Genomic DNA, 12,070 nt, shown 5'->3' with positions numbered 1-12,070 from the left:
TAACTCGAATCTCAGTTCGTAAGTCGAGTCCATATATTCCTATGAGAGCGGTTCGTAAGTCGAAACGTTCGTAAGTCGAGACCCCACTGTAGTTTGAAGAATTTAAAGTCCAAAAGTTCTTGGCAAGGCGGATTTCACCAGAGATGCCCTTCTTAGATATAAATCAGGAAAGCTGCAAGGCTGCGCATTAGAACGGCTGTTTTAAAGTTAAAGCTGAGGCAGCTGTGAAATTGGAGATCGCACCTCAGTTCTTCAACAAAGAGGCACATTTGGCTTTTCTTTGAAACTCCCATGCTTCTGCTTGGCTAAGGAGGTGAGGGAATACAGAAAAAAACACAAACCCTCCGTCTGGAAATGGGAGCGATAACTTACGCTGGCTGCATTACAGCTTTTGTTTGAAAGTTACAGCTGAGGCAGCTGTGGATTGGATATCACACCTCAGTTCTTCAAACAAAGAAATTTAAAGAAAAATCTCACTTTGACAAAATCTACAATTTAGATTGTAAATACAGTACAAGTAAAATATTTTAATAAAGAAGCAATGACAATCTCGGTATATTCCACCTGGAAATTAACATCTTCATAAAATAGAAGGATTTGGATATCTTAGAACTGCAGAGCTGGGAGGGGCTCTCTGATCACTGAGTTCAGCCTCTGTCAAGGAGGCGCAATGGGGGAATCGAACTCCCAACCTCTGGCTCCACAGCCAGAGACCTATACCATTTTCATGCTTTTCACTATGTCAAAACTATCAAATAGTATCAAACTTCTACGCTGTGTACTGAAGGCAGTACAGTATGTGAAGCAAGCACTCCCCTGTAAGGTATTCCACATTCAGCCTGGAAAGGCAACATTCTACACTTCCACAATCACGTTTCCAATAGTTGTTCCTGCTAATTTAATTGGTTTTTAACTGCCACTGTTTTCCTTAACCTGTATTTATGATCTTAATCTGTGTTTATGATCTATTTTGTTTTCATATGATCCAAGCCACCTTAAGTGCACTTAGATCATAAATACAAATTACAGAACAAGAGAAGACTCCCTGGAAAAGACCCTGATGTTGGGAAAGAGTGAAGGCAAGAGGAGAAGGGGACTTCAGAGGACAAGATGGTTGGACAGGGTCATCTAAGCTACCAACATGACTTTGACCAAACTCCGGGAGGCAGTGGAAGACAGGAGGGCCTGGCGTGCTCTGGTCTAGGGGGTCACGAAGAGTCTGATATGACTAAATGACTAAACAACAGCAACAACAGAATAAGAGAGATAAAAAGCAATAAAAATAGCAGGAACAACCATTAGAGACCCAAGCAAACACATTTAAACCTTGTCCAAATAAAAAGGACCTAAACAGGTAGTGAAAAACAGCAGAGATGAGCCACACGAACTTCCTGAGGAAGGAAGCAGGTGGCCAAATGGCCTGCCTAGAAGGCAGTGGATCGTACTTGAGATGTGGCCACACAGGAGGTTCAGTCATAGAATCTCTGTCTCTCAGGTCTTTGGGAGTGGGTCAGGATGGGTATAAAGCAAACTAGCCTCCACAGAACACAGAGTAGTTCATCATTAGGCAAGGTAATAGATACCACCACGAAACCAGTAATGCCTTCACTAAATCTGAAACACAAGCCACCTTGCTCTGCACACTTTGAGTGGGGAAGAGAGCACATTTTCCAGAAAAGCTCATCTTGCCCTTCCCATTAAGTGAATCCAAGGGTTCCCGGAACACAGCTTAAAGGAAAATGTTAACAAAGGGTGAGGCAGTGGAAGAAACAATGGTGAAAAGCAGCAGCTTTCCCTTGGCAGTATGAATTCTGCAAAGGAGGAACAGGACAGGGCTGAAACTGTTCTCCTTTTCTCTGCCTTGTTAGGGAACTTCCTCTTCCCCGTATGCATCAAATGCAGAGACAGAGGTGATACTAGAAACCAAAGCAAACCACTCTGTTTATCATTTAAAATGAAGAAAAATGGCTACTGACCATTCCATACCCCATCATTCCTGTTGGCGTTGTAGCTGGATAGGCCATGACAGGTGGTGCCTAAGGGGAAAAGGGATGCTATTAAATTACATACAAGAAGAAAAGGTTACAAGAAATCTAACTGAGGGCCAATCTCTTAATTAGCAAGAGAGTTAGAAATTGGCCACCAAGCTATTTCTCAGAAAACTACCATTACTATCTTTGCAATTAAAGGTTATTAGCAATTAAGCTTAACTCAGATGAAAATGACTGACGTTGTAATGCTACAGCTACCGCCCAACTTGAGCCATAAAAAAATATATATGGTGACATATCCTCAAACCCAAAGCATGCTGCTTTGCTAGGTTCATCCTGCCACTCGTACAGTATTGTGCTGTATTAGCAACCTAAACCAGCTTCTGAACTCAAGTACTGTTAACTTTCTGCCAAGACTGTTTATAAATACTAAGCCTGATGTGAGGTAATTCACACATAGACAAAGATGAATGATCAAGAGCGGTCCACGCAACCGCATGAAGCTATACAGGTGCACATATGATTAGTGCCTGAATGGGAGACAAATGGGTATCCATGTATACGTCTCCATTTTTTTTAAAAGAAAGGGTAGAATCCTAGAATAACTGAGTTGGAACAAGGGGGTCTCTCAGGTCACCTAGTCCAACCTACTGAACAGGGAGGTTGATAATTTGTCTAGGTTGCTATGATAAATGTTAATTGCAATTTATGCACAATTAGGTTGATAATTTGTCTAGATTGTCTATGATAAATGTTAATGTCAATCAATGGGATGATTTCATTTCATAAAAGACTTCATTAATTTTAGAATGTCTTAACCAAGGTGGGGAATTTTACAATAAAATGCAGATTACAAATATTTACATAAATGTTAAGAATATAGTTAAATGAGAAAATGGCCAATTTAAAGTTGAAATCGCAATCTTCAAACAACTTTTGTGGTGACGAACTTTCTGACACCAGCAGATAAAAGTTAGGGTCTTGCAAGCTTCTCTTTGCTATATACTGCTTTACAGTAAGCAGGCAAGTTGTTGAGTATTATTCCCTCCTTCTCCATATGACTAAAACAATCAGCAGCTTCATCAAAAATCACACTTCTAATTTATGCATCTTACAAAAATACATCATTGGAAACTCCATCCAAAATTCTGGCTTTGATGCTCTCTTGCATCATATTATACAGGATTGCAGAAATCTCTACAAAATATGGCAACCCAGAGAAAAGCGTAACTGCACAACATACACTGAGAATATGTTCTATGTAAATCACAGCATTTCTTTGAAAGATGTGATCCTCTGAAAACTAAATTGCCCTATGTGGTAAACCTTTGGTACTCCAGATGTTCTAGGCTAATACTCTCAGAATCCCCAAACTATATTGCTGTTGTAGCCCAAAACATCTGGAGTGCCAAAAGTTCACCTTCTCTGCCCTAGAAAGAATAAAGGAGAAAAGAACCAGACAGCTTTACAAACATATTTGCTCCTGTGAATTGCAGTTATCTTCCACACAATGGAATCCAACTTGCCACTGGCTGCCATGGTTAATGAAATGATGCAGCAATTATTATTCAGACAGCTGAATAAGCAAATTATGCAAATAAGGCCATACAATTGCTTGGCTTTTAAGTGATTAAGGCTGGTTTAGGATTTTCCCCACAGTGAAACAAATACAGGGAAAGACCAACAGCAAAATGAAAGTTGAAATAAATTGACTTGAAGTCTTATAATAAGAAGAGCTAAAGAATTAAAATCTTCAAGACTGTTGATGCAAAGCTATTCAGTCACAATATTCATACTCAAAGCAGATTGGGTAGATCATGCGCAAGATAATGAACTGTAAAAAAGGAGGGGGGAAGGGACATCCCATCATCAGTTAAGAAACTTACCTTAAATATATATTTGGAATATATTAAACCCATTAGTGACTTCATTCTTTAGCTCTCATATTGCAATTAATGCACAGTTAGGTTTAACTGGCCATGTGCTGAGGGCTAAGTTATCTTTTTATCACTATTAACGTTGCTTCTTATAATGAATGAGACAGCATACTTTTTAGAATGGTAATTTAAATATTATGAATGTGATTCAGAACATAATCAAAGTCCATTTACCATTTGGGGACATATTGGTCTCTCCCTATTTGAAACCAAGTCTACAAGTAGCAGAGTGTGAAGTTGAACAGAAGCCTGTGAGGTTTCATGCAATTATTCACGCACAGAGATGCCTTTTTTATTTACTTTATTCAAATGTATTAAAAAAGGCAATAAAGACACACACATCAGCTAGCTGGCAGCAAATGGCAGAGGTAAAGCAAGAAAAAAATCAGTATTTTCCATGCCATCATTGGCATCAAGAAATCTGCAGGATCTGGATATGCTAGTAGTTGCTCAAGATTTCTATCATGCCTGAAGATCTTAACATAAGAAAAGGGTGGAGTAGCAGGATTATGAGATTCTGCTGTAGTTGTTAATATCAGCATGCCAGTTTCTTGCAAAAAAAGGCTACAGGTTTTGTTCACTTACGTATTGTGGAAAATGCATGCCATTCTGTTTTTCCCCGGAAGAACAATTACATAATGCAATAACACTGGATTAGAAACGATTACTTACACAACAGAATATACACAGAGCATTTTAGTCACAAGAGCATTTAACAATCCTGAAAATATAAATTCTTATAATCCAAAGCCATTTATACGATGCTTCTAGTAAAAAAGAACACAGCCAAGGTTGACGAGCTGACAATGCAACTTCTGCACTTCTTTTAGCATCTTTTGGGTGGGCAGGTTTTTCAGAAATACTAGAATTTCTCATTTAAAGGCAAAGCATTCACAAGGGAAACAGACAATAAACAGGGTTAGGGAGATGATGAAGAAAGTAAATTTAATGAATAAACCGCAGTTCATGAAAACCTTTCAGGAATTCTTTGATTTGGATACATGGGTGCATAGACTTTCTTTTCAGGCAGAGCTTTCCTCAAAGGTGGAAATATTCAATTCTCTCCACAAGGGTCTGGTTTTCAATGTACAGGGATTCGAGGAAGCATTTAAATGTACCATTCCCAAATTCCTAAAGTGAAGTAGTCCCATCCAAGAGGAGCTTTGTCACATGACTTAACTGGTTCTTAAGGGCAAAATGATTAAATATTTTATTTAGAAGTATTACTGTATTTTTCGCACTATAAGACACACTTTTTCCGCACAAAACAGGGGGGTGGAAAGTCTGTGCGTCTTATGGAGCGAAGAAAACAGATTATATTTTCCTGTTTTCTTCTCCTAAAAAATTGGTGCGTCTTATGGAAAGGTGCGTCTTATGGAGCGAAAAATACGGCAATCTTTGACAGGATAAATTAAAGCAGAACCAGACATGACCACGGGACTAAGATTCCCAATCATATTTTCCTCATAATTTGACACTGACATCTGGAGTCTTTATAGGAAGGAGCAAAATGTGGCAAGAGACGCTTAAACTCTTCCTCTCATCTGCCCCCTTTCCAAGCAGTGGTCAACCAATTTTTTTTAAAACAGGTAATTAAAACATTTTCCTCTAAAAGCTGAGGAGTGGGACTACAGGAAAGAATCAGCAAGCATAGGAAGAAGCTACCTCCCCTACTCTGTAGCCCTCCCTCCAAGAGTTCAGCAAATTTGCAGCTGGAGGTATGTTCAGTTCTGGTTTCAAAACACAAAATTAGCAACAAAAAGCAGACCACAATAGCCAGCAGTTAGCATAGTTAATTCACACAAATTTATAGGCACTTTGAGGAAGCTACCCCAGTCTTATTTCAAGTGAGAGGTTGATCATGTGCTGTAAGAGCCCGTGGATTGCTGGTTTTAATTAAAAAAAAAACCTGTCATACACTGACCAATAATTTTTAAAAGGAGTATAACTACTACTGCTACTAGGTTACTTTAGCCTCTAACAATGCATTCCCTGGTTCTCTGTTTTGCCCAACAAAATTCTTGAGGATCTCCCATTCTTTTACAAGGTACTTTAAACGGCTGGAATTATAACTTTGGGATCGACAGAACGGCTTACCATGGTCGGAGCATTCCACGCTGTCGTAGGGGCAACTTTGGGTTGCCAGTTGGAGCCTCCGGTTAGTTTCTTTTCTCCTGGCTGTGTCCAATTCACATCACTTCAAACAAACATTTAACACATTAGAACTCCACCATTCCCTTCTATGTGTTTTTTCTCTTGCAGACATATTAAAAAAGCATATTGGGCATAAAAAAAGGGTAACATCAAGTTTCCTCATCCTGTATTCCTGCAAGTCTCAACCACTTAAAGAAACCTGACAAAACCTTTCAAAAAGAGCCAGATTAAAAAAAAACGAAGCTGAAATAGGACAAATATCACTTCTGCACTGTCTCATCGCTAGCTCACCACTGGCTTAAGGCTCACAATAATGGAACAAAGTCTGAGCTACGGAAGCATGAAGAAGCAAAAAGAGGCAACAAGGGAGAAGTAGCATTTCCTACAAAAGAGGGACTTCCTTTTGCAGTGCACTGTTCATGACAAGATGGGGGTGATCAAGTATTTCCTTATTTACAACTTCATTCATTCAGAAAGCAAGTCGTCCCACATCCTGGGAGGCTTGCTATCACCCTCAGAAAAAGAAACTTTCAAGAAGCAGTCAGCATTTTCCTGCAGCTGCCACGCATTTAACCAAGGAACACGGCAACCTGCATCGCCATATAATATTGCTGTGCTACAGTCTACTGAACTGTGGAATACTCACTTTTTAGTTGTTCCATTTCCAATGCCCAAATCTGTCACAAAACAAGAAAATAATTAGAAGCCATCCATTTATTTTGGAAACAGCAGCATTTAAGGCAATCCCACAGTGTTCCCACAAAAAAAAAATACTTACTGCCCACAAGATTGGCTAAAGATGAATCCAGATCATCCAAGACCAACTTGTTAGGTGGTGCTTTGGAGGCTGGAAGACTCTGGTTTTGAGAAGCCACTGTTGGTTTTAGGAGTCCACCTAATTCATCAAAACCTTTAAAAACATAAGAAGCATAACACCCCAATTTCAGACATTTCAAGACATGTACTTTAAGATCTAAAACTGAGTGTTGCATAATTCTAAAATTAGTTGTGATCAAACAGCTAGTAGCTTAAGGGGGAAAATCATCCTGCTCTCCTTTTAGGTCAAAATGTGGGACAACATTGATTCTTCTGCAGTGCAAGGCATTGCCATGTATTTGGCATACAATAGAAAAAACATTAGTCTGCCGCAGTAAAACATCTTAGTCACTGCAGCATATGTACGTACGTACGTACGTACATATGCACCGTATTTTTCCGTGTATAAGACACTACTTTTTCCTAAAATCATTACACTAAAAATTGAGGGATTCCTTTTAAACAGAAGTAAGCTGAGAACATGGAGAGAACAAAACAGCTTGTACCTTGCCTCTGTAAACAGGCTTCCTTCAGTCATGAGGCTTAGCTGCCTCCGATCATGAGCCTCATGGAACTGATGTCATGGACAATGTATGGCCTGATAGTGCTCGAGCACTCTCTGTATGATATATAACATTATTACGCAAGGAACACTTCATCCCCAGTGAGCTGGGTACTCCTTTTATTTAACTCAGGAGGATGGAAGGCTGACTCATCCTTAAGCCAGCTACCTGAGCCTGTTGGAATCGAACTCGGGTCATGAGCAGAGGCTTGAAGTCTTGCAGTTTAACCCTGCACCACAGGGAACTGCTTTATCAAACATGCCAATTGTTTCTGGGATCCCTTAAAACAGTTCATAAAAACGTGTTCCAAAATGAATCTACAGAGTTACTTTAGGTATGCCTAGTGAGTGTTCCCCCTTTTTTGCATAGTATTAAACAATGGCTACTTAAAGGACTTACCCCCAGAATCCACTGGCACATTTGAAGTTTTGTTTCCAAACACAGACTCAAAGTCCACATTAAGGCCGGCTGGGGGCTGGGATGGAGCAACAGGAGATGGTGTAAACCCTACAGAGAGACATTAAAAGAATAAGCTTATTCATATGCAGTACATGAAGTCTCAGCTTTCGTTAAGAGTACTAGTTCTGTAGCTATGAAAGGATGATAGGCAGACAGGAGAGAGGTACACAAGAACTGCATGTCACGCTATCATGGAGGAAAGGTCCATGACACAGGAAGCAATGCATTCAGGTCTGCATGTTGCATATAGTAGTGGGTAGCATAGTACTGGGGGAGAGGGAATAGCAGGCCAAATGATGCAGTCTCCAAAACTAGAATTCTACAAGGCTATTTAGGGAATGGACTGGAAATGAGAGACTTAATGTACAAAGGCTAGAATCCTGCAAAACAAGACGGACTGCTCCAGAGAAATTCTATCACTGCTATACCACCTGGGAACTCATTCCTGGAGCAGCAGCATCTCCCTGAATTTCCAGTTTGGATTTGTGACCTGCCAAACTGCTAAACTCTGCTCCTGGGAAGTGTTCAAAATTCATCACACTCCAATTATAATTTTTCCACTACCACCCCAGCCCAGACTCTGTTTTTCTGCATTAAGTCCTCATAAAGACAAGTCAGCCAAGAGCCAAGCATATATTTTAAGTTCTATCTCCAACCAGCATCTGTGTTAATCATCCTTTCCCCCTTTTTGCAAAACATATTATTGCTAAAACCATACACTTTAAAGAAATAAAACATTCTAGCTGTAGTACTACATAAACAGTTATGGCCACTTTGGCCTCACAAATGAATAAGAAAAAATGGTCAATTGAAACATAATCACTACTCCCCCTTTGTTTTTACAGAGAATGCTAGAATTACACACACAGTGCCATGCAGATTATTGAAAACTACTGTGCTGCTAAAATGCAAAGCGCAGTGACTATTCCAGAAGGCCTTTCTTAATCAAATCAATTTGATGCAGCAATAAAAATTATACATATGAAGTCAACAAAGCATGAGAATGAAAGAAGGAGCAAATACAACTGCAGTACACAGATAGTGCTTCCTCGAATTATTAGTGTATGTATCTTTTCTTATGCACATGGCATAAGAAAGAATACTAAAATAACTTCAGGATGGAGCATTTTTTTTCCTCCAAAAAGAATATTTATAAAATATTGAGGCTTTTTAGCTTAAAAACACAACAGAAGCTCACGGCAATGAATAGGCAGGTCAAAAGAACATCAAAACCAAATACTGTACATTGTATCCTAGGAATTGATCAACGAAACATACTGGTGCTGATTCATAACAGAAAGAAGGACTTTACACAAAATGTAACAGAATTTACATTAACGGCCACTTGAACAGAGAGATTACTGGTAGGGAGTCAAACTGAAACATATTAAACTGTCAGAAACTAAATGTGGTGCTGACTATAAGGAAGTACAACACAAGCAAAGACGGGATGTATCTACTGTGCCTTGTTCGTGAGCTCTGCCACGTGCAGTGTATGAGACTCTGATCAGATTTAAATGGTTCCATTCTTAAGACGGATGTTAAACTGGTTAAACTAGTACTGGGGTGCAGCCTGTTGCAGCTAGGGCAATGCATACATTTTCAGGCCCACAAAGAAAAAGGTGATCTGGGAAGATCATCAAAATCATGCAGGCAGCTTCCCCTACAATTCAGTTTGGAAGCAGCAACAATCTGAACAAAGAAATCAAGTGACAACAAAATCAGAATCAGAAAGCATTATGCCACTCTGGAGACTGAGAAATTTATTTCACTGTCAGCGTTCATGGCTTATACACAATTTCTTCAATTAAAGGATTAATAGGCTAAAGGAGTTTCCTATCTATAAACTGCAAAAGAAACAGAACGGATGTGAAAGGTTTCCTACCAATGCATAATAGAGGTTATCTTAAATGGAGAACAAACATTGTTGCGCTTTTCTACTGAATTCTAAGAAATAAGACAAATGCAATGGCTTTACATTGCTTACAATGAAAGCTTCAAGTAAACTAATCGTGGCATTTTTGGCGCTTCAGAAGAGCATGACTAACGTTTGTGTTACAAAAAAGGAAAGGGCTAGTGTGGTCCCGAAAATTACACAAACGCAAGGGTAGGCAATATTTTTTATTAGACCACTAAAAACAAAACATCAGTTTCTGGACAATACATTTGCAGCAGCCATGAAGGGGGTGTGCTTTGAGCCTGAGGAAGTGGATTTCATCCATGAAAGCTTGCTATTTGTTTTACTTTTAGTGCTCCAAAAAAAGGTATCACCTACTCTTGCTCTGTGGCTAACATGACCAAAAGGTGAGGTGCAAAACAAGTTCATTTTAAAAAGTCAGCATCTGCAATCTTTGGGTAAGAAAATGCTAAGGTATTTCTGACAACTATTTAAAATGATTTGATGTTACAAACTGGGAACTCTCATAGCCAGCAGCATTTAGAGGGCCACAGGTTCTTCGCTCCTGGTTCTAGCACACTTGATTTTATTTTTAAAGTATCAACCAGTGATGGAAAATTCACACAACTAAACCACCTGCGTCCAGTCCCTTAGCTATGACTGAGAGATCAGCATTCTTTATTTCTGTGGGCATTTCAGCTGTACCCTGCTTTCTGAAGGTAATATCTGCCATTTAGGAGTTCTGAAATTGACATGACTACGTGTTTCTAACCAAGTCTGAAGTTTCTGGGCTCTGAAAAGGTTGTACCTACCTCCAAATAGACCAGCTACAGATGAGGGCTCACTGCAGAAATGGGAAGCATTAGGATAAGCTTGTGGACCACAAAAAGAATCTGATAAAGGCATACGAAGCAGAAGAGCAAAGAAGGAATGTTACAGAAAGAAAGAAATAAACATGACATGCTCTATTTGTTTAACCCAATATTTGGAAACTAAAGATGAAAGCTACTACACACACGTACATACACAGAGGCAATCTAGTGACAGCATCTAAGAAGGAGAAAAAATGTACTAAGGACAGGAGGGATCCAATGCCATGTTTTACACCTCTGAATGTGTGGATAAGTGTAAAACTCCAAGGCATTTATATTATACCTGACATAAAGTGACAGAGCTGCACAGCGGATGCATACTGAGTTGTCAGAAAGGGATTTGATTCAGTAAATGGGTTGAAGTGATCTAAAGAACCAGAAAGAGTTTGGCTGAAAGTCATATGCATGACATGGTAATCTCTGGGTCAGACTGCACTGCATCTAGTGTGGGATTAAATATGAACTTTCAGGAAATCAAGAGTACCTGTTTGCTACCCTACAAGCTGCATGTGATAACAGTTGATTGTAAAGCCTGTTGAAAGCTTCCCTAAAGTGGCTCATTTGGATTCCAAACACGGTATCTGACATGACTACAGAAAAGCCTTAAGCATTTTTAGGATGAGAAATTTCTTAGGTGTCTTAATTATTGGACTTCCTGATCTAGATACAGTAGGATTGCCATATTCATAAGTTCAGTATTGATCTGCTACCTGAAAAGATTAAATAAAAAAACAAGAAATAAAATTTTCCAAGGTGTATTACCAGAATTCACCACTAGAAGGAATCAGAGATTGTGTAATAGTATAGGGTTTGTTGTAGCCACTGTTTTGAGCATCTTGACAGGGGAGAAGTTGGAACTGACCCCCCCTCATGGATACCGCAGTCCTACTGTAAACCAATAACTATAAATTGGGGTAGGAAAGAATACAAAGCCCTCCCTCCATCCCACATTGCTCTCAGTAAGTGAGGCTAGGTAACCTTCAAAACCTGGACTGTAAATTTAAACTAGGCCATGCAATAAGATAAAAGCTCAGCATTTTTTTTCCTGTCCAAAATCCAAAATTTTTCCAAGGTAATCCAATTAATTTAGAGAAAGGGAAAAGCCAGTCAGATGGTACTTTACCAACAAACATCTCATGAGTTGGTGTCCTAGAAGTGAAAGTGGGGAGGACATCAGAGGAGACAGAGAGATGATCGCTAGATTTTGTGAGGAAAGGATTTAGGCTTGGAATGGCATCGTCAACAGCATCAGCGGTAGAATTGAAAGGATCTGTGTGGCCCAAGGTAAGGCAGAAAGCAGAAGGAGGAGGAACCAAGTTAGCTGGGCTTTATCAATTAGGAACAGCACAAGCAGGTCAAGAAGTTAATTTTAAGAATATCA

At 39.4% G+C, this 12,070-nt stretch overlaps 1 protein-coding gene across 11 annotated transcripts in view; it reads right to left on the bottom strand.

Moving 5' to 3' along the window:
- The window catches only part of PICALM (phosphatidylinositol binding clathrin assembly protein), an 83,802-nt gene that overhangs the window by 11,849 nt on the left and 59,883 nt on the right, over positions 1–12,070 (bottom strand). For 3 of the 11 annotated variants that reach the window (XM_072993537.2, XM_072993539.2, XM_072993541.2), the window contains 9 exons: positions 11,813–11,959; positions 10,973–11,056; positions 10,630–10,710; positions 7,861–7,968; positions 6,861–6,992; positions 6,729–6,759; positions 6,026–6,125; positions 4,514–4,537; positions 1,977–2,036 (listed from right to left, as the gene is read on the bottom strand). In XM_072993537.2, the coding sequence (XP_072849638.2) occupies positions 1,977–2,036; positions 4,514–4,537; positions 6,026–6,125; positions 6,729–6,759; positions 6,861–6,992; positions 7,861–7,968; positions 10,630–10,710; positions 10,973–11,056; positions 11,813–11,959 (767 nt within the window). The remainder of the gene's footprint in view (positions 1–1,976; positions 2,037–4,513; positions 4,538–6,025; positions 6,126–6,728; positions 6,760–6,860; positions 6,993–7,860; positions 7,969–10,629; positions 10,711–10,972; positions 11,057–11,812; positions 11,960–12,070) is intronic. The other 8 variants (XM_072993538.2, XM_078390176.1, XM_078390177.1 and 5 more) reach the window with 5 other exon arrangements.

The sequence above is a fragment of the Pogona vitticeps genome, chromosome 3 (assembly GCF_051106095.1).
Source record: "Pogona vitticeps strain Pit_001003342236 chromosome 3, PviZW2.1, whole genome shotgun sequence".
Taxonomy (NCBI): domain Eukaryota; kingdom Metazoa; phylum Chordata; class Lepidosauria; order Squamata; family Agamidae; genus Pogona; species Pogona vitticeps.
Note: the sequence above shows the minus strand (reverse complement) of the source record. Positions and strands in the feature narration are given on the sequence as shown.